This window comes from Alexandromys fortis, unplaced genomic scaffold (assembly GCF_014885135.2).
Source record: "Alexandromys fortis isolate MF-2015 unplaced genomic scaffold, M_Fortis_MF-2015_v1.1 scaffold_39, whole genome shotgun sequence".
Taxonomy (NCBI): domain Eukaryota; kingdom Metazoa; phylum Chordata; class Mammalia; order Rodentia; family Cricetidae; genus Alexandromys; species Alexandromys fortis.
This window is the reverse complement of record NW_026067918.1, coordinates 1,480,405-1,503,588: the sequence shown is the minus strand read 5'-3', so window position 1 is coordinate 1,503,588 and position 23,184 is coordinate 1,480,405. Positions and strand designations below refer to the sequence as shown.

The 23,184-nt window shown below is 44.4% G+C and overlaps 1 protein-coding gene across 1 annotated transcript in view; it reads right to left on the bottom strand.

Moving 5' to 3' along the window:
• Window positions 1-535: 535 nt before the first annotated feature.
• Window positions 536-23,184, bottom strand: part of Gabra5 (gamma-aminobutyric acid type A receptor subunit alpha5) — an 83,916-nt gene continuing 61,267 nt past the window's right edge. The window contains exons 6-9 of the mRNA XM_050140339.1: window positions 20,612-20,755; window positions 16,932-17,084; window positions 11,500-11,711; window positions 536-835 (exon numbers count right to left, since the gene is read on the bottom strand). Of these exons, the coding sequence (XP_049996296.1) occupies window positions 536-835; window positions 11,500-11,711; window positions 16,932-17,084; window positions 20,612-20,755 (809 nt within the window). The remainder of the gene's footprint in view (window positions 836-11,499; window positions 11,712-16,931; window positions 17,085-20,611; window positions 20,756-23,184) is intronic.

The following is a 23,184-nucleotide window of genomic DNA, read 5'->3' as shown; positions in this document are numbered from 1 at the left end:
ATTCTATTTCTTAATGTCACTTCATGCAGTATATGTTACTAATTTCAGAACAGGAAGTATTAAAGGCAATTAGGGCTGGACTGAAATGTCCACAGTTTGCTCTTCATGGACAGTGTGCACCCCGTGATGTTTGTTCTTTGTCAAGTAGCCATCACTGGGGCTCCTGAAAATGGTTTGTCAGCTGGGAAAAACGGTATGAAATGGCATTCGAAGTAGAAAAACGTCATAGACTTGGAACAGTTAAAAATAGACTTATCTTGTTTGTAAACTATTGATGTTAGGGCACTGAGCATCTGAGTGTCAGTCGTTGCCTCCCGTTTTTCTAGAAGGTTGTTTGCCTTATTTATTAAGGGGACATCTTTGAAACATCGGAAGTTACACGTAGAAACATCAAGGCAATCTTATTTGTACAGATTATTAAACATGCAAAAATCTTCCTGAAAGAGAGTGCCCAGTCAGTCTCTGTGGGCTTGGGCTCTCTGCGGTTCCATTTCTCTGGGAGTGTAGTTTCCGAGAAGTTTGGGTCTTCCCTAGCTTATTTTGGAGAAGCGGCCCCTTTTATCACGGGCTCTCTATTCAAATACGTTGCCCAGTAGACTAAGTTAAAAGTGCCAAACAAGATAGGGAAGACGATCCGGGACATCTTGTCAATCTTGCTGATGCTGTTATAGGTCTTTTTGCTCTCAGCCGTCTTCTCTTCCGGTTTGGCGGGAGCGGAAGATGCATTCCCGCTCCCTGCGGGCAGCTGGTCCTTTGGGATGTTTGGAGGATGAGTCAACTTCCCAGTGGTAAAAGCGTTTGTTGACTTATTTAGTTTGAGTTCGCGTTCTTTTTTCTGCAAAACATGACAAGAAGGTAATGTTATGTCACCGTCTAGCTCCTGGTAATGGTCTATCTTCAGCAGAGACCAATGAACATGAACTCAGCTCTGGAGGAGGGTGGACATCCACAGACTTGTAAGCCTAGAAGAGTCTGGGAGTCAGCAGATAGGTGTGGCTAAGCTAGAGTCCTTTGGTGCTGTCAGTGTTGGCTGTTTCTCAGGAACCTAGTGTCAAATGAATTAAGATCTCTCTTGCACCACACAGCAACCATCATTTCTTAAAGTGTGCCTGAGGGAGTGAGTACTCTGTGTGGCTTGCTGTAAGGAACATTCTAGACTAGAATTAAAAGGAGATTAAAAAGAGATGAAAGATGGTCACTACGGTAAGTAGTCCTTGGTGTAAGCTGTAGCTCAGAAAGGGCCCCTAAGAATCATCCACGCCGTTGCTTCCAACAATGCTCCATCCATTCACTGGGAATCGGTGCTCCCTCCATTCACTGGGAATCAGTGCTCCCTCTGTTCACTGGGAATCAGTGCTCCCTCCGTTCACTGGGAATCAGTGCTCCCTCGGTTCACTGGGAATCAGTGCTAATCCGTTCACTGGGAAGCAGTGCTCCCTCCGTTCACTGGGAAGCAGTGCTCCCTCCTAAGAATGTGTCACTAGTTACCTCCTGTTGATGAGCACGTGTGCTGTCTCCTGTTTTGACCATCCCGGACTCAGAAACTGTCAACACCCTTGTTCATGCTGTTCTGATTTTGTTTGTTAAATTACATGTGAAATGCTAGGGCAGGGAATAAACTTAATGTGGAAAAAATCAGAAAATCAGAACTGTAGTTACATTCAGAGAGGGAGGACAGGAGCTGTTTTGAAAGAGATATGGTGAGCTTTTTAGAAGCGAATGGCTTGACAGGGCTGTGGGGGACAGAGGACTGTGTATCTGCAAGAATTCCACAAAGATAATGCTTAATGTTTGTGTACTTCAATTAGGGCATATTTTCCTTTAAGAGAATAAAAATCAATGCTAAACCAGACTGAACTTGGGTTAAAACGGTATGGATGGGATCTATTTTGATATGTATAAAAATAAAATGGATGATGAATGAAAGCTAGATCAATGAACAGATGATAATGTACAGATGATAAATGGATGCGTGGATCCATAGATGGATAGAAGATGGATGAATGGATGATAGATTTGTGAATGAGTGGAAGGATGAATAGATAGATATGCTACATGGATTTTTATAACATAAATGTAGTACAAAGCTACCAGCAGGAACAGAAACATTTTCAACATTGGCTATGCTTGAAAATAAACATATGAAAATGCTGGTGTAAGTTTTTCATTCCCAAAATAATATCAACTCATTAAATGAAGTTTAAGTAAAACATAGCGGTATAAGTTATGTCAGCCACTGAAGATGCACAAAGGTAACAGGCAGAGAGAGAAGGGAGCGGGGGGGGGGGGGGGCAGATGAGAAGAGAGGAAAGTCAAGCGCTCAGACAGATGCAGGGAGTCCAGGACCCTCTAGAGACTCCAGGAAGGCAGAAGGGTTTACCTGAGATTAAAACCTTCCAACTCAGAGTTCTGTCGTCATCAAGACACAACATGTTTACAGGGAGGGAAAGCCACAAGAAGAAAACAACTCACAACATCTCCAGGAAGTCCCTGAAGCTGATGAGATTCACAAGGCCTCCCCTCTCCAAGAATATGTAAGCTGTAAAAATTGCCAATAGTCCCTGTTCCCCAGGTCTCTTCCCTAGGCCCACAACACCCCAGCTCATTGTTGGCCCCTTAGTTCCCAGCCCTGTTGGACTTCTGACCTGCAGGAGCCAGAACTGGTGAGTGACCAGCCTGCCAGAAGAAGTGTAACCTTCCCTGGATTCTGGCCCCTGGGACCCTTCCCAGGCCAATGCTTTCCCAGCTAGTCCCTGACTCTTCTGCTGGGCCTGGCTCCCAACCCCAGTGAATTTCCGCCACTTAGGCACAGGCCACACCAGCCAGAAAAAGTAGTGCCCCACCTACGGGTGAAACTGACTCTGTCCCTCAATTCACTTTCTCTGGTGCCCTTCCTAAGGCCCACTCCATCTCAGTTCAGCACTAAATTCACTGTTGGTCCCTGCCCCTATTCTCAACAGACCTCCACCAATCAGGGGAAGGCCGCACCAATCAGAACCAGTAAGAGACCTGCCTGTAGGTGGATCTGCCCAGTCCTTAGATTCTGTATTCCAAGATCTTCTGATAAAATAGCCTTTCCAGTTCATCTCTGGTCCCAGAGCTAGACCTTGCCTCCAACCCTACTAGGCTCTCGGCCACTCAGGCACAAGACAAACCATTAGAGTAGACTTCAGCAGCTCAGGCATAGGCTGCAACAGTCAGAAAAACAGGTGCAGGCCACACCAATCAGAAGAAGAGAGACATTCTGCTGCACCAGTGGCCAAACTAACTACCAGAAGGCCAATTCCCAACTTGGACAGAGATTCCCAACTAGACTAGCGGTCACTCTAGCTGCCAGAAATTCAGGCCCACAAAGACTAGAAAACCAAAGAGGAAACAGAAACCAAGGAATAAAATACCCATTCAACAAAGACAAAATCAGAACTCAAGGGTTACAACTAATCATTCCAAATCCAGATGAGTAAATACTAGTTTAAGAAAACAATCAATAACAATAAGTAATACAATAAGCAATATGGTAACTCCAGAGCCCAGCTATCCTACAACAGCAAGACCTAACTATTCCAAGTCAGGTTAAGTACAAAAAAAAAATTACCTTAAAAACAACTTTATTAAGATAATAGAGGCCCTTAAAAAGGTAATGAAAAATTCCCTTAAATAAATTGAGGAAAAGGCAAAAAAATTTCGTAGGAAATCAATAACTCTCTTTAAGAATGTAAATAATACCATTAAAGAATCAAAAGAGGTGAAGGAAACTACCCATGCCAGGAAATAGAAGCAATAAAGAAAGTACAAATAGAAAAAATTCAGGAAATACAGACACAAGCATATTCAATGGAATACTCAGGCATTGAAGATACACCTGAAGAAACAGATTCATTGGTTAAAAAAAATGTCATATCACAAAAATTCCTAACACAGAACATCAAGGAAATCTGGGACACCATGAAAAGATCAAACCTAGAATAGTAGGAATAGAAGAAGGAATCTCAGCTCAAAAAAGAAAATATATTTAACAAAATCATAGAAGAAAGTTTCCCTAACCTAAATAAGGACATGCCCATAAAGTTAAAAGTATTTTACAGAACATTAAACAGATTAGATCAGAAAAGAGATTCCCCACATGACATAATAAAACACTAAACACAGAGAACAAAGAAAGAATATTAAAAGCTGCAAGGGAAAATGTTCAAGTAATATATAAAGGCAGACCTATAAGAATAACACTGACTTCTCAATGGAGTCTCTAAAAGCTAGAAGGGCCTGAACAGATATCTTGATTCTAAGAGACCACAGATGCTAGCCCAGACTAATATACCCAGCAAAACTTACAGTCACCATAGATGGAGAAAACACAATATTTCATGACAATATCAAATTTAAACAATATATGTTCACAAATATAGCCCTATATAAGGTACTAGAAGGGAAACTACAGTCAAAAGAAGTTAACTATACACACACAAACATAGTTAATAGATAATCACACATCAGCAAAACCCAAGGAAGGGAAATACACCACACACACACAAAACACACATAAATGACAACTACCAGTAACAACAACTTAATAACAGGAATTAACAATCAGTTATGAATATTTCTCAATATTAATATATTCAATTTGCCAATAAAATGACAAAGGCTAACAGAATGCATATGAAAACAGGATCCATCCTTTTGCTGCATAAAAAAAAGCACTCCTCAACATCAAAGAATAAAGGATTGGCCCAAATTTTCCAATCAAATGAACATAACTAGAAAGTTGGTATAGCTATCCTAATGTCTAACAAAATAGACTTTAAACCAAAATTAATCAAAAGAGATTGTGGTGATTTGAAAAACAATGGCCTCCAAAGGGAGTGACACTATTAGGAGGTGTGGCCTTGTTGAAATAGGTGTAACCTTGCTGGAGGAAGTTTGTCACTGTAGTGGCAGGTTTTGAGGTCTCTTTTGCTCAAGCTTCATTGATTGTGGCATTCAGTCTACTTCCTGTTTCCTATATATCAACATGTACCTACTTCTTCTCCAGCACCATGCTGCATGGTGTCATTCCCCCCACCCGACATGATGATAATGTACTACACCTCTGAAACTGTAAGCTGCCCCCTCAGTTAAATGTTTTCCTTTAAAAGAGTTGCTGTGGTCACAATGTCTCTTCACAGCAATAGAAACCTTAACTAAGACATACATGCAGAATGATATTTCATACACATTAAGGGAAAAATCCACCAGGATGACATCTCAATTATGAACCTCTATGACCCAAATACAAGGGTACTCATATTTGTAAAAATAAACATTACTAAAGGTTAAATTACACATTATACAAACTCCACACTTTAATAGTGTTAGACTTCAACACTGCACTCTCACCAATGGACAGGACTTCTAGACAGAAACTAAACAGATAAATAACAGAACTAACAGATATTATGATTCAACTGGACCTAACAGATTTCTATAGAATATTTCACCCAAACACAAAAGAATATACCTTCTCAGCACCTCATCGATCCTTCTCCAAAGCTGATCATATACTTGGCCGCAAAGCAAGTCTCAAAAGGTCGCCAAAAAGAAACATTTTCAACACTGATTGTGTTTGAAAATATGCATAATGAAATGCTGGCTTAAGTTGTTCATTTCAATTTCATTATTGAAATAATACCATCTTATTAAACAAAGTTTAAGTAAAACATAGCATTGTAAGTTATAAAGACTACGTCAGCCACTAAGGATGTGGAAAGATAACAGGTAGAGAGCAAAGAGAGTGGGGGTGCAGATGAGAATAGAGGAAAATCAAGCACTAAGCCAGATGCTCAGACCACCATGGATTAAAGTCGGATTTCAGCAATAGAAACAATAGAAAGCCTACAAATTCATGGAACTGAACAATTCTCTACTGAATTATCACTGAGTCAAGGAACAAATATGAAAGAAGATAAAGGCTTCCTAGAATTCCATGGAAATAGATGCACAAAGTGCGCCTACTTATGGACCAAACACATGAAAGTGGTGCTTGGATGAAAGCTCTAGCACTAAGTGCCTGTGGGAAGAAAGTAGGGAATTCTCAGACAACAGACTTAATAGCACATCTGAAGGCTCTAGAGTAAAAAGAAACAGACACATCCAAGAGAGATAGAAAGAGTGAAACAATCAAACTCAGTGTTGAAATATATAAAGTAGAAAGAAAGAAAACAGTACAAAGAATCGATGAAACAAAGAGTTGGTTCTTTGAGAAAATCAGAGAGACAGACGACCCTTAGCCAAACTAACTAAAAGGTAGAGAGAAAAATATCCAAATGAACAAAATCAGAAATGAAAAGGGGTATATAACAATAGACACTGAGGAAATCCAAAGGATCATTAGGTCATAAATGTCAAAAACCTTTACTCCACAAGACTGAAAAATCTGAAAGAAATGATCATTAAAAGCCCCTCCCCCCAACCAAAAAAAAAGTCCAGTGCCAGATAGTTTAACTGCAGAATTCTACCAGTCCTTTAAAGAAGAGCGAATACAATACTCAAATTATTTCACAGAGTAGAAACAGAAAGAACAGCACTCAATTCATTTATGAGGCCACAGTCACGCTGATATCCAAACCACAAAAAGACTAAACAAAGAAAGAGAATTATAGATCAAGTACTCTCATGAACATCGATGCAAAAATATTCAATAAAATACTTGCAGACTGTCTTAGGGTTTCTATTTCTGTGAGAAGACACCATGACCATGGCAACTCTTATAATGATTATAATTATAATTTGGGTGGCTCGCTTACAGTTTCAGAGGTTTGGTCCTTTATCATCATGACAGGGAGCTTGGCTGTATGCAAGCAGTCATGGTACCAGAGTAGTGGCTAAGAGTCCTACATCTTGCAGGTAACAGGAAGTCAACTGAGACACTCTGTGGTATCCTGAGCATAGGAAACCTCAAAACCTGCCCCCACAGTGACACACTTCCTTCAGCAAGGCCACACCTACTCCAACAAAGCCACACTTCCTGACAGTGTGACTCTCTTTGGGGGTCATTTTTTTTTCAAACTAACCAAATCCAAGAATACATCAAAAATACCATACACCATGATAAAGTGAGTTTCATCTCAGAGATGCAGGGATGGCTCAACTTACAAAACTCTATCAATGTAGTCCACCATACAAACAAACTGAAAAGAAAACCCCACATGATCATCTCACTGAAGCTGAAAAAGCCTTTGACAAAATCCAGAACCCCTTTATGACAAAGGTCTTGGAAAGATCAGGAATAAAAGGAACATACCTAAACACAATAAAGTCAATATGTATCAAGTCAATAGCCAACATCAAATTAAACTGAGAGAAACTCAAAGAAATTCCATGAATATCAAGGACAAAAAAAGCTGTTGGTTCTCTCTATATATATTCAATAAAGTACTTGAAGTTTTAGCTAGAGGTCAAGGGGATACAAATTGGAAAGTAAGAAGCCAAAGTATTGCTCTTTGCATTTGATATGATACTATATATGACCCCCAAAATCCTACCAGGGAACTCCTACAGTGATGAACACCTTCAGTGAAGTGACTTGATACAAGATGAACTAAAAAACATTCTGTATCCCTCCTTTATATAAATTATCAAAAGACTGAGAAAGAAATCAGGAAAACATCATCCTTCATAATAGCCACAAATAATATGAAATATCTTGGTATATCTCTAACAAAGCCAGTGAAAAAACTGTATGACAAGAACTTCAAAGTCTTTGAAGAAAGAAATTGGAGGAGATATTAAAGAGTGGAAAGATCTCCTATGCTCAGGGATCAATAGGATTAATATAGTAAAAAAAATGGCCATCTTACAAAGAGCAATTTACAGATTCAATGCAATCCTTACTACATTTCCATCACAATACTTTCCAGACCTTCAAAGATGAATACTCAGCTTCATATGGAAAAACAAAAACCCAAGGATAGCTAAAACAATCCCTCACAGTAAAACAACTTCTGGAGTTATCACCATGCCTGATTTCAATTTGTGCTATGGAGCAATACTAATACAAATTGCATGGTATTGGCACAAGAACTGACAGGTTCATCAAAGGAATCAAATTGAATAACCTGTTAGTGTAAATCCACACTCCTATGGACACCCAATTTTTCAACAAAAGAAGCCAAAACTACACAACAGAGAAAAGAAAACATCTTCAACAAATGATGCCAGTCTAACTGGATGTCTGTAGGTAGAACAGTGAAAACAGATTCACCCTGCACAAAATTCTAGTCCTATTGGACCAAAGACCTGAAGATAATACCAGATACACTGAACCCGACAGTAGAGAAAGTAGGAACAGTCTCGAATGCATTGGCACAAGAGGAAACCTCATGAACAGAACACAAATCATGCAGGCATTAAGATCAACAATTAATAAATGGGAACTCATGAACTAAAAAGCTTCTGTAAGGCAAAGGACACTATCAATAGGACAAAAGGGCAGCCTACAGAATGGGGAAAAGAGTTTCAGCAACCCTACATCTGACAGGTCTAATATCAAAAAACATATAAAGAACTGAAGAACCTAGATATCAACTAATGAAATAATTCAATTAACAAACGGGTTATAGAACTAATCAGAAAATTCTCAACATAAGAATCTCAAATGGCCAAGAAACACTTAAAGAAATATTCAACATTCTTAGCCATCAGGGAAATGCAAATCAAAACAACTCTGAGATTCCATCTTATACCAGTCAGTATGGGTAAGATCAATACCCAAGTGATAAGTTTATGTTGGAGAGGATATGGACCACTGCCACACTCCTCCTTTGATAGTGGGAATACAAACTTTCCCAGTCACTTTGGAAATTAATATGGTGGTTTCTCAGAAAATTAAGAATTGGTCTACCTCAAGTACCAGCTATGCTAGTCCTAGGCATATACCCAAAGGATTCTCCACCACTTAACTATGTTCATAGCAGCCTTATTCATAACAGCCAGAAACTGAAAACAGACTGAACTGACAACCAGGGAGCCTGCATGGAATTAGCCTAGGCCCTCTGCATATACATTAGAGTTGTGCAACTTGGTCTTCTTGTGAGACTTCTAACAATGAGAGCAGGAGATGTCTCTGACTCTGTGGCCTGCTTTTGGGACCCTTTCCTTTCACCATACTGCCTCATTCAGCCTAGTCTCACTGCAACTTGATATACCATGGCTGGTTGATATCCATAGGATACCGGTTGTCTCTGAAGATAAACAGTGGAGGAGGAGTGGTTGGTTGGTGTCAGGGGAGGCTCGGAAGAGGGAAAGGAAGGGAAACTTCGATTGGGATGTAAAAACAAAATTTAAAAAAAAGTTTGCTAAGAGTCACTATCAGTCAAGACAAGCTGCCTCGTAAACTCAAACCATATGGACAACCTATAAGCAGCAGACACCAGCCAGGCTGCTTGGAAGACTCCAGCCACCTAAACCAGCTGGAAACAATTCCTGAGCTGTTGGGCTATCTGCAGGCTCACTGTGTTGGATTCAGAGCTATGTGCACTTTGTTCTGTGATTGGTTCCCTATCTGGAGTTAGTGATGCTTTTTCAGGTCTCCCCAGGAAAAATGTCACTCAATGCCCATATGTCAACTAATGCGGCAGGAGCATCAGTTCCCTGCCATTGCTTGCTTCAGGGCTTAACTATGGGCCATTTGAGGCTCTGCTGAAGCCTGTACACAAACTATCATCACACGGTGCAAGCATCATCATCTTCTGCCTCATCCCACTCCTTCCTCCTTTCTTGGGGATAGGAAGCAGTGGAGAACAGAGCCCTTTTTCTGACAGTGTTCTCTACTTCTTGTGATACCCACCTCATGGGAACACCACTAGGGTGTGCTCATTCTTACTCAGTCCCTGGGTCACAGAGTGTGCTGACCTGCCCAATGGCAGGATACCTCAACACAAAGAGCCTTCCCAGCACCGGGGTAGGGCTCAGCACTGGCGAAAAACTCAACTTGAAGTTCCATAGGGATGACCAATGCATGTGTGTCGGATTAGCCAACCCATGTTGCCTTCGCTTGCCCCATCCAGGCCCTCACACAGACCAACAGACAAGTCACATGGAACCTGGACTGGTTGTATCAGCGCTGGACCTAACAGCATATCAGCCCAAGACCTCACAGGCCACCTGGACTCAGGGGGGTCTTACCCTTTGATTGTGCAATGGCATCTCAAGAGTTTTTCCACTCAGATTTGACCAACTCCACTCCATCACCATGTGGCCCTTAAAAGTTCAGGAAGCCAGGGGGCTGGAGAGATGGCTCAGAGGTTAAAAGCATTGCCTGCTCTTCCAAAGGTCCTGAGTTCAATTCCCAGCAACCACATGGTGGCTCACAACCATCTGTAATGAGGTCTGCTGCCCTCTTCTGGCCTTCAGGCATACACGCAGAAAGAATATTGTATACATAATATATAAATAAATAAATAATTTTTTAAAAAAAGTTCAGGAAGCCAGCAAGCCTTAATGGCACAGGGCATGGGGAGTGGAATATTGTACTTGGAAAAGACAAGAGTTCATGGTAAAGTCAGAACCTATGGACTTTTTTTTTCACAAAAGAAATATAGTATCCAATCCTAGACAACAATCCCAGACAAGCAAGAACTGAAGATGGGGTAGAACCAGATGATTTCCATGGAATGGAAGTGCCCAGGTCTACCAGCCGGTGCGGTTCAGGACTTCTAATTCTATCCATGCATAATCCTGTCTGAATTCCTTTCAGGATCATTTCCCAGAAGAAAGGTTAAGATTTCCTCTCAAAATTCCCATGAAGATACTGCCCCTCCCCTCTACCCTTCTCTCAGTACAAAGAACTTGCTTTAATATCAGATGTGTGCATGGTCTGATTAGCAGGTTATCATTGGTGGTTTGATTTTCTGTGCACATACGTTTTCTTATCCCCCCCCCCACACACACACACAGGAAGCAATCCAGCTGGGGACCTTATGCTGCTCTTTCTTCTCAACTGTCCTTTAGATTTGGGCACAGTCATGTGTGGAGACCGTTCCACTGTGGGACGCTTCACACCACTGCCTGCCTGAGTGGGCCAGATCATTTCCTTGGAGCGCTGTGTCTTTCACCTGATGGACAGCTTTCATTAATCTCTCCATCCTTTCCGAGACGGGATGGCTGCCTCACAGAGGATGTGGTGCACGGCCCAGTGACTAAAGACCACGTGACCTGAGGCTCACACCCTGACACGTCATCTCTAGGGAGACAGGACTATTTGTACAAAAATGAGCGGTTTGAATATAAGAAGTAAGTTGGAGTCATTCACTGAACACCAGACATTTGGCTTGGATGAAATTGATTGCAAATAAATCAGACCATCTGTAAGAACCTGTAAAAGGCTTGCAGCCGAGTGGAAAGATCATTCTGCAGGGAGAGCTGGGAAAGGAAACCCCTTGTTGGTCATTTGGCCCCCAAATCAGGCCCACTTCCTTTGTCAATGGAACCCGAAACAAGGAAGGGTAATAAGCCATCTGTTACCTTGATTTTGGCTGCTTCCAGGGCCTTCTTGCCATCCCAGGCCCATCCTCTCTTGGTAAAGTAGTTGACTGTGGCAAATTCAATCAGAGCAGAGAAGACAAATGCATAGCAGACAGCGATGAACCAGTCCATGGCTGTGGCATAGGCCACCTTGGGCAGCGAGTTCCGGGCACTGATGCTGAGTGTCGTCATGGTCAGCACTGTGGTCACTCCTGCTCAGAGCAGGACACAGGGAGAGGGCAGAAGACAACGTGGGAAAAGAGACCAGTGGTCTTTCCCAGAACCCCCTCCCTGAACACAACAGAACACAAGGCCTCTTTCCTTAGCCTCAGCTGACTCCTTTTCCCCTGAATGCACCGTGAGTATCACATTTTCTGCAGTGAAAACGTTGCTTTACTAATTGCTCCTGCTCTCCCCTTCCTCTATAATACAAACTGAGGAGAGCATGGGTTTTGGTCTGAGTTCTTTATAACTATGCTCTTCTATATGAATAGGTGTGGGAAATCACTGATACTGGCAAAGTGATTCTGGATGAGTGTTCTGTCTCTGTGGGACTCAAGCAAGAATACTGGAAAAGTGAGCACGCCTTTCACCCAGGACTCGGTGTGCTTCTTAGAGATTCCCTGTATACCTTGAAAGCAGGGGCCTGCGACAGGATGATGCTCTGTGTTTCTTTCTTATACAATGACTGCACAGAGATGTCGGTGATACCTGAGTATCCCTGCATTGGGACGGGAGCTTCACTCCTTCAAAGCAGTGACCGTATCTGCTTGAGCCTGCTGTGGTTCTAGAGAGACACTGTGGTGGCTTCACCGAAAAGTCAGGTTGCTTGACTTTATAATGGGGAGATAAATGTGACCAGCCAAGTGCCAGTCTCTTACCTAAGCCTCTAAGGGAGTACTGTACCCACCATGCAGGAAGAGTTGAAATTTTACAGGCACTTTGTGTACCTTAATTCCCACCTTGCGAAGAAACAGTCGATAGCTAGAGTCAGGACTGGGGACTCTTACAATCTAGACAGTCTCTCTTCTTCCACACTTCTGTGATAGGGACCCATGTATGGGATGTGGCTGGAACGGACCTGTATGAGCCAAACTGTGTTGCCCTTCAAATTGGCACACTCAAGTCCCAATCTCAACTACCTAGGACTATGAACTTGCAAGAAAACTAGACTCTGAAGGAGCAATGACGTCAGCAGAGAGCCAATGCCATTTTTTTTTAAAAGAGGAAATTCTGACTAAGCATGCACCCAGGGCAAACACCGGCAGTGCACAAGCACAAACCCTAGGCCTGTCAGAGGCCAGAGCAGACTCCTGGATCACAGACTGTTGTGGAATATTAGGCAAAGATGTGCTATATTCTTTTATGCTGGGGAACATTTGTTTAGTGATACAAAGATGTGTTGCGTTCTTTTATGCTACATTTGTTTAGCTCTGTGAAGCTATGTTACTTTGCCTGCCTAAAACACCTGATTGAGCTACTGAAGAGCTGAATGGCCAATAGCGAGGCTGGAGAAGGATAGGTGGGGCTGGCAGGCCAAGAGAAGAAATGGGAGAAGAGGAGGGAGAGAAAGAAAAAGGAGAGGACTTCAGGGGTCAGCCACCCAGCCAGCAATGGAGTAAGAAATAAAAAAGGACATATAGAATAGAGGAAAGTAAAAGCCCTGAGGCAAAAGGTAGATGGGATACTTTAAGTTAAGCAAAGCTGGCTAGAAACAAGTCAAGCTAAGGCCACGTATTCATAACTAAGAATAAGTCTCCATGTATTTATTTGAGAGCTGGGTGGTGGGCCCGCAAAGAGAAAAAAAATCAACTAAAAGAGACTCCTTCAAGTCTCAGTATGAACCAACCCTGCCAGCATCTTGACCTTGGGTTCCAGCCAGTGCTAGAACTTTCTACAGATGTCACGTGGAACTATTACTACAAAGAAACTCAACCGAGCCAATGATAGGCCAGCAGGTAGGAGGCCTGCAATGCCCAGGACATGGAAGCTATATGGAATTAATGCCTGGGGAGGCATCCTGATTTGACATCTTAATTTTTCTTAGCAACTCAGCTAATGGCTTATGCTGAGGAGACAGTTCCGTGCAGAGGCTCAAACAGACCTCTTCTTGGGCCGCTTAATGTTTGAACATGTGCTGGGAATCTCTAAGAGGAAGTCAGTGGACTATTACAGGCAGCTTTGTTCACACTTTCCCCGGTCTCTGTAAGACACGTCCACTAAAGAGTTTATTAAGCCCATCACCTTAGTGAATGAGTGCCTCCTGGACATGAGCCAATCTCTACATGTTGGTTACATTTTCTAAGTTAAGCTGTGGTAAGGCAGGTGACAGCCAGGAGTGGAGTGATGAGCAGGGAGTCCCAGGGCTGTTGGTCTTTTCATGTACCATCAGGATACGGTGCATGCAAACACCTTTCTACTGTGGAAGGGAAGCTCTAGATGTAGGAGCTAGTGTGTGAACTGTACTTCACTGCACACAAAGGTAGGAGACTCTGTGTCACAGCTAACCTGCAAAATTGCCTGTCCTATGCCTTCTTAAATGGGAGGCTTAGACAAGTCTCAGTCCAAAGACCCCCTAGTGTTAAAGGTTAGGTCCCCAACCCCAGGTGGTAGAGAGTAGCAGATAGTCTTCCAGTCATGGGGCGGGTCATGATCTAAAAAGGGACAATGGGGTCCAGCTTCTGTTTTTCTCTGTCTCTTTGTCTTTCAGCATCCCTATGTCTGTTGTAGTTTGAATGCAACTGGCCCCCCTGAGCTCAAAGGGAGTGGCACTATTAGGAGGTGTAATTGCGACATTGTTGGAGGAGGTGTGTCCCTGTAGGGGTGGGTTTTGAGGGCTCATATGTACAAGCCATGCCCAGTGCCTCAGACCGCTTCCTGTTGCCTGCAAGATGTTGGACTCTCAGCTCCTTCTCCAGCACCATGTCTGCCTGCACTCTGCCACGTCTCACCCCACCATGATGATAATGGACTGAACCTGTGAACTATCAGCAAGCCATCCAATGAAATGTTCCCTCTAGAAGAACTGCTGTGGTCATGGTGTCTCTACACAGCAGTCCAAACCCTAAGACAATGTCTGTGCCTTTGACTCTGTCTCTGCCTCTCATTGTCTCTGTTTCTGCCTCTCACTGTCTCTGTCTCTATCTTTGTCTATCTCTCTGTTTCCGTGACACACACACTAGCCATGAGGTGAAGATGTTTGCCATGATGTGTTTCCTTGCCCCAGGACCAGAATCAACAGGGACAATGACCATGGACTAAAACCGGCTAAAACTCTGAGCCAAAAGAACTCTTTCTTCTTTTAAGGTTAGTAAAGAGTTACTTTAGTGATTAATAATTTTTTTAAGATTAGCAACTATGTTACAATAACAAAAATCTGAGCAGGGCAGTGAGCTTCAAGGTGAGAGAATCAAACCATCCACTACGGCAAAGAATCTCCTTAAGAGAGATCCCGCTGCATCTAATATCTGAGAGACACATAATGACGGTTTTCTAGATTGTTCTTCGGTAGTATCATTCTTCCATAGCTATTTCCTCTGAATTGAAACATTTATATCTGGGAGGCCCATAAGACTCAGGGATTTGCCTCAGATTACAAGTCTCGGGAAGCTTAGAGGTTATAAGGCCCTTTCTCCGGGTTATATAAGCAGAGGACAATTGCCAGGGGAGAGGGGGCTCATGACGGACCTGGCTGCATGCTGACAGGGGATCAGCTCTTATGTGTCAGCAGCTCGCTTCTGCACGGAAACTCGCACCTGTGAACCTGTAAGTTACCCTGATGAGATAAACTCACTGGCTCACCAAGATAGCTTTGGGTGGAATCATTTCTTGAGTCTGTCCCTGGTGTATTGCCTGGGATAGACAGACATGTCTCATGCCTCCCAGGAAAAGGCATTCGCTAGTTGCCATTGGTATCTGTTGAGGACAGGTTCGGGGACCACGTCAGGTTCCCAAGCCCATACACACGTGAGCCTCCCGGAGAATGGCTCAGTGTCTGCATGGAACCTTCAGGCAGTCTCTGACGTATAGTGAGCCATATCTTGATACCTCACAATAACTTATTTAATGTTATCATCAGGTAAAGACTTGCGGCACTCTATTTTTGAGAAACAATAGTGAGACAGTTTGTACACGTTTAGTACAGCTGTGGTGGCATTTTGAATGTTTTCTACCTGTGGTTGGCTGAGACTGAGAATGCGGTACCTGCAGACACTGATGGCTGGAAGTGGGTTTCCATCTCCCCTCTGGGGGACATCCTAGTGTTCTGACAGTGGAATGACTGTCTTTTTGTGGAGGATCTTAAAGTGGGTTGCACATTTCAAAGGGAACCGCGTGAAAATTCGTATACGAATCATCTGCTTGGGAAAATACCACTGTGCCCAGCCTAGGAGTGTAGTTGAGGTGTAAACCTACTTCCCTACTGTACGTGAGGATCTGGACTTGATCTCCATTGGAAGGGGGGTAGGGACAAGAAAGGAGAAGGGGTATGCTTATAATTTCACACCTTCAAAGCATCTTCTAAAATGGAAATAATTATCAAGCAGAACGAATGTCATTCCCTAAACTCTCATTCAAAGAGAAATCCCATTTCTTAATCTTAAAATTTAAACTAATTGCTCAGTTTGCTCCCCAGGTCACAGTGGGCAGGCACGATATTAATGTGGTCACAATAACAGTTAGCTTCCCGTCACTCTTACAAAATACCTGAGATATTTAACTTAAAAAGAAGAAACGTTTGCTTTGGTTTGCATTTTGGGGGTTTTAGGTCATGGTCAGCTGGTTCTGCTGACTTGAAGGCTGAGGGAGAACAGGAGTCATGGCAGGAACATGGACTGGTCCAGTGTCTCACTTCGTGGTGGCCAAGAAGCAAAGAGACTAGAGTCCCATAGTCCTCTTCAGGGCCATAGCTCTAATGGTCTGACTTACACTAGCTCCATCATCTAAAAGCCCCAGCTCCCCTGCACAGTGCCAAGATGGGAAATGGTACAACTTAAACCTGAACACCTGGCTTGCAGAACAAGCACACAGTGCCCTGACAAACAGATGTTGTGAAGAGCTGAGAACCGCAGCGGGCTGTGCAGAACACCCTAAGCTCTTGAGACACAACCTAACTAACATAAAACTATGTTGCAGAAGAAGAGCTTAGCCAGCTGCCATCCCACATAGCCCTTACTTCCTCTTTCTCCTCCTAACCCAATAAAAGACCCCCCCCAGTCCGTATGAGAGGTGCTCTCACTATGTGCATGGGCCAAGCCTTTCTCAGGTTTTCCTGAGTAAACCCGTCTGCCCTGGTGAGCCCATTACCATGTCCTGATTCCTTTCCTACGATGCTACCTAGTAAGGACCATCCCTTTAACACACACAGTTCAAATGCAGCTGCAGCGTTAGTTTCTGTTCAGACCAACGTCAAGGCCTGATTTGTGGGTACTCACCAAAAACCGTCCTAGCTGGGACAGACTCTCGATTTAGCCAAAAGGACACCTGGGATAAGATGACCGTCATGATGCAGGGAAGGTAGGTCTGGATGACAAAGTACCCGATCTTCCTCTTCAAGTGGAAATGGGCAGTCATGATTGTGTATTCGCCTGCAGACATACATGGAGACCATGCAGATCAGTTCTCCCCCTGGGCCAGGGTTACTGCCCTCCCCAGAGGCGATCACAATGCTTTCTTCATCTGCCTTCAATCAAGCCAGTGCTAAATTGGGTTATTTGTCTAGGTAGCTGGTAGCAGGGGGTGCCAGGGCTTTTGCAGATTCCACTTTTGTTGTTTGTGTAATAATGTCTTTGAGGACTTCATACAAGAGCACTGCCTCATTTTTAGCCCCCTCCTCCCACGTCCTCATCCTAAATTTAGGATATCATCTTTAATTACTTTTGTTACAGTATGAACATAAATGTATATGCAAATGCATATGTACAATTTATTGTGCCTGTTTAGCATTGTCATAGACAGATAGATGATAGATATATAGATGATAGATAGATAGATAGATAGATAGATAGATAGATAGATGTGTTTGTGTGTGTGTGTGTGTGTGTGTGTGTGTGTGTGTGTGTGTTGAGGACTGATCAATGGGATTGGACAACCCATCTAGGACCTCCCCTCTGGAGGAACTGACCTTTCTCTCAACACCCTTTGACCACCTGGAGCTCTTCATCTCGGGATGGGAGTTTCCCTGCCCCCGTTGTTATGCCAATTGGTGTTATCATCATATGCTGATCTTATTCAGGCAATCAACAGTGTGGAGAGTTGGTCAGTGCAACTTCCCCATCATCTAAAGAACACACTTGCACATCAGAGTAAGTGTCCTGGACTTGCGAGTCTTACAATCTTTCTGCTTCCTCTTCTGTGATTTGCCCTGAGGGAGGGGGAGGGGTTTGTTTTGGAGATGTATCATTTGGGATTGGGCACCATGCAATCTGCCTGGCTTTTATTTGTTCTATCTATCTATCTATCTATCTATCTATCTATCTATCTATCTATCTATCTATCTATCTATCTATCCATCTATTGTCTCATACAATACATCCCAACCACCACCTCCCCTTCCTCCATCCCTCTCACTCTTCTTACACACACACCTCCCCTCTCCCCGAAGATCCACTGCTTCTCCATTTTCCTTCAGAAAAGACCAGGCCACCCAGGGATATCAGTGGAATGTGCCATAGCAAGATGCAATACGACTAGGCACAAACCCTCATATCAAGGCTGGCTGAATCAACTAAGCAGGGCTCACAGGGGCTCACAGAAACTAAAGCGGCAACCATGGAGCCAGCAAGGGTCTGTGCTAGGTCTTCTGCATATATGCTGTGATTGTTTAGCTTTGGGTTTTTGTGGGACTGGCTAGCTGGCTTTCTTAAAGGTCATTTCATAAGCAAATCTTGTGAACCCTAAAGGGACCTTGCTGGTGCCTGCTTTTTCGGGGAAAATCAGATTTGTGTGTTTCACTAATCCCCCATCAATCTGTGTCATGTTCCCTGCCCCCCTCACCGCTTCATAGCAATCAGGACCTGAGGATTTAGCCTTGCAGATAGAATCCAGGCATCCAGAGCCCTGCCGGAGAGTTCCAAGGGAGGCAGGACAGCTACTCTCTGCCAAGGCCTAATGCTTTCTCAGCTCAGGTAGAGACGGAGGAACAACCACACAAGGTCACAGAAGAAGTACATTCTTTCTGCCACACAGCAGAGACACCAGCGTCCTCTGTTTTTCGAAACCAGACTTCCTGGGCAATGTCCCATTGCCTGCTGTGGATTTGCCTGGCTGTGTGGGAAGCAAATGGGGATCTTCCATTTTTTGCCGAGAACGATGCCGTCCTGATGGTTAACTGGTAAGGAGCTGGGGTGGGCGTGCCATGGGTCTATGGGAAGAGAGGCTGTCTGGACAAGGGTATGTCTCTCTAGCAATGGGAAGGATGCTGTGTGTCTCCTTAAAGATGGAAAGGATGCTGTGTGTCAAGTGTAGGTCGTTAGACCATCTGGATTGTTCATCAGTGGGTAATACAGAGCAGGCGTTGGGGCTTGGGTACCAGACTGCCGGATTCCTATGATCATGGAAGCATTGTCCTGGAGAAGTTCCTGGTGCACACTCCAGCTGTGGGCTTGCCTGCGAGGGGGTAGCAGTCTTCTGACTGCGTAGACAGAGCATTGGCATGTTGGAGACTTCTGAAACCCAAACCCATAGCTTAACAAGGGTGCTACAGATGCCCCAACACATGTGCTTATGATGTCATAAATCAGAGAGAGGGGGGAAATGCCTTCTTACAGAAAAGAAGCCAGCGTTCTTAGCAATGCCTACACATGCTGGGGATGGGCGCTTTTCCAATAGCCTCACGCAGCTGAGAGCGGCTGAGAGGTCAAGCAGGCTTCTAAATGGAAGCGAGAAACAGGGATAGCGATAAAGATAGATAAATGTCTAATTACAAGGTCTAGTGCCTTTGAAAAGGTCAAATTTTGTTCCTCTATAGCACTGGAAGACAAGAAATGCCATTCAAAATACAGTAGGATGCAAAACTACTATCCTCTCGATTCTTCTTGCTTGTTTACTTTAGATGAGTAACAAAACTGGGCAATGCTTTTAAATTGATGTCTGTGTAGATGCAGGCTGAAACACAGCCTCTCTTATGAAATACTGAGGAACTGTATGAAGCTATTTCCAAAGGTAGCGCCCTGTGTCTGCACCCCAAATTCTGCCATATACCTTTCCTTTCCATGAAACCAGATGTGAAATTCTGCTTTCTTTATCTGTGGCATGGTACTCCCCTCTCAGGCTCTCTTTATCACTCAGGGATGCCCAGTGCACTGGAATTGGACTGCTGGTTGTTATGACGGTGCCCTGGCAGGTGCATGCGATATTAAAAAGAGCTTGGCCTTGGTGTCTTGTGTGTATCCTGCCAGTTTCTTGACTGTGAACAAACAGGTAACGAGCCAAAGGCTTCTCTGAAGCTCAGACCACGTTTCACAATCATGGCTCGGCTCATTCCTTATGACTTTCCTCTTCTGTTACACGAGGAAACAGGCTGCACCCCCTGTTTGCCTATACCACCACTGGTGGTAGTTTAAGCCATGCCTGCCCTCAGCCAGGAAAGGTGTGGCCATAGAACTTCAAGGTCATGCAGGCTATGTGCATGGTATTCCTCTATCGAAGCTGGACTGCCCTACAGAGACTATTGCTTTGTGTACGATTGACAGCACCTGCCACCTTGTTGGTACCACCTTAGCGGCTCGTTGTTTTCTGCTAGTTTAGTTTCCCAGATTGAACCACAGGGAAACCGCTGAGATGTTCAGAGAAGGAATCAGGGGAACAGGCAGCAGGAGGCATCCCCCTCTTGTCAGAGACCGCCTTGTTTCTCAGGAGTGGGGAGGGACATTATACAATCAGATCACTGGGCCTCCAGATGGGACCCACATGTCCACTGCAGATGCCACACGCACCACAGATCAGTGGCCTCTCCGTTCCCAGGTCACTGCAGCTGGTGCCGCTTCGCCAAGCACAAGAGGTCCTCCAGGAGCCAGAGTACTTATATGGGGTCTGTACTCCTTCCGAGTAGGACACGGAGCCATGGAAGGTCGGATGCCCTTTAGCCATAGACAATAAGTTACGCATCTCTTACCTGTGCTGGTGCTGATGTTCTCAGTGCCTACTGTCTGCCCCATGAGGTGGTACTGGTTGAGCCTGGAGCCATCTTCTGCCACAACCACAGACTTGGTTGAACCATTGGTCCAAACGTAGACGACTTCAGAATTAGGGTAAGCATCTGTAGGGAAAGGGAAGGAAAGTGGGTAAGCGCAGAGTGGTTTCCACTGGGGTAAACATGAAGATGCTGATGACTGGGGGAAGATGTTGGGAATCAACCTCCAGGGCCATGTGGGTCAGATCCTTGCTGTCGCAAAAAGACCGGATGCTCCAATTATGCCACCCATTAAGCCAGTTCTTACATATTATGTATTCTCTTCCCATGGACCAAAGAATAGTCTCATCTCTGAGACAAGTGCCTGCCATCCCAGCAGATCCGTGTGTGACCTTCACAGGTCACCTATTCTGTGCCATAGTTCCTTCATCTGTGGGATGGGCTGATGACAAGGCCCACACTGAGGTGGCTTGAGATGGCTGAGATTTAGAGAGCTGCCCGACTCACATGGTGACATTCAGCTGTAAGCACAACAATCAATTATTTCTACTCCAAATCTTTCCTGTGTACTGGCCGCACTGTCCAGGGTGACCAGCTGCTTAGGGAGACAGCAGATCTTCCCAAATGCCAGGCCGCCAACTTGTCACTTCCACCACCAAAGCTGCTCTGCAGATAAAATGAGGGCAATGATGATCTCAGATTATCACTGTGGCCAAGCATCGATCCCATCAAAAACAGGACCCGGGAGTAGATTCGCAAATGCAGAAAGGACTCGGCTCACTAATTGGCTCTGAAGCTGGCGGAAGTGACCACAGCACCAAAAGGGAGGGAATGAGTCTCGGGGCAGTTGAAAAGGAGACAGGGACTTTTACCCACAGCAGCGTGGAACTGAATGCTGCCCCACTCAAAAACCTGAGGCCCACTCAGAATGTCCAGAGAAAAACGCAGCCCTTCCCAGCACCACGATTCAGGCCTTGTGAGACAGAGAGGACAGAAAAATCTACCAAGTCTCCTGGGATTTTGGTTAGAGAACACTTGGGCTGCACAGGTGTCACTTTAATCTGTGAGGTTGGTGAGAGTTTGCCATATCAGCAACAAAATAGAATTGGGGCAGATAGGATGGAAAGCAAACCCAAGTACCTCCCTCAAGAAATCCATGCTCTGAGGAAAGCAAGAGCTATGGCAGGAAAGGCCTGCAGACAGAGAAGGGGCAGGAAGTGCTGTGAAGGCGACTGAGGAGAAGGAAGAGGCATGTGACAGAATGAGATGACTTGAGGCTTCCTTCCGGGTATCTAAGGGATGTTCAGGCATGGTTCTGTGTCTCTTGAGAGAAGGGAAGCTGCAGGCGACAGGTCCGGAAGCAGGAGCAATCCAGAGATTCCCGAAAGAAGCTAGGAATATAATGAAGAGGGTGGGGCAAGACAGTGGAGCCTTGGGAACACTCTAAGGCATTGAACTTTTCGACCTAAGCCAGGTAGACCCTGGAGAAAGGTTTAAAGCAAATATGTGACCTACTCAAATGTAGGCGATCTCAAGATCTGTTGACCTGTGTAAGGAGGGAAAAGACAGAGAAGGACACGCAACATTAAAACCATCTTGTTCAGCAGTGAGAGGAAGATGAGAAATCAGTGTGCTGTTGTGGGGAGACGTGGTTGTTTCTGCTGAGCAGGGTCCTGGGTTCTGAGGAAAGCACACAGAGCCCCATGCTCAGGAAGAGAACGGGGAAGGGGTTTTCTTAGGGTGCTAAGAAGTCCAGAGTTCCCAGCTGTGGCTATGGTGTGCCCAAGGCACAGCCTATGAGATTACCGACTTCATTCCCCGGCACTTCAGGGTCTAGAATTTGAGAGGAGGAAGCCTAGAGTATAGGTGGCTTCTCAGAGTCTACATCCCAAAGAAAACAGACTCCCTTCCCCCAGTTGTCAACAATTCCTCAGCTAGGGGTGGGACTCGGCACCTTTCCCAGCCTTGCTGGGCTTTTGGCTGGCATGGGTTTTGCTGGCAGTCCCGGTCGCCATGAGTTCGTGTTTGCAGTGGCACATTCATGTCACAGCAGTCAACCCACTGCCTCTGATTTAACAAAGACATTTTTCCACTCTGCTTTCATGGTGAGTCATGCATGAGCCTTGGGTGGAGGAGGTATGAAGGAGATGTCTCGTCTAGGGCCAAACATGCCAGAGTCTTTTTAACCTGACCACACTGGCCAATGTGGGTGTCTGCAGAAAGAAGATACTCTGATGAGGAGGGGATGGTGCACTAATCTATGGGAATTAAGATTAGTACTTAAGGACAGTTAGCAGAATAATAACACCACATTCTCCCTGTAGGACCTATGGCCTAACTGGCCATGGGTTCTTGGCCCAGTTAACAGTCCTAGGCATGAATTCTTATGGGAAAAAAACATAAATCTAATCAGAAATGCATTTGGTTACCTTTGACGTCATTTCACCAGGGGACACTTCCTATCAGGTCAGTAGTTCCTGTAACGTGTGGAGGTCACATCTGGTAAAGACAGGGGAGGGAGTACTTTTCTCCAACAGTACCGCGCACAGCGCTTC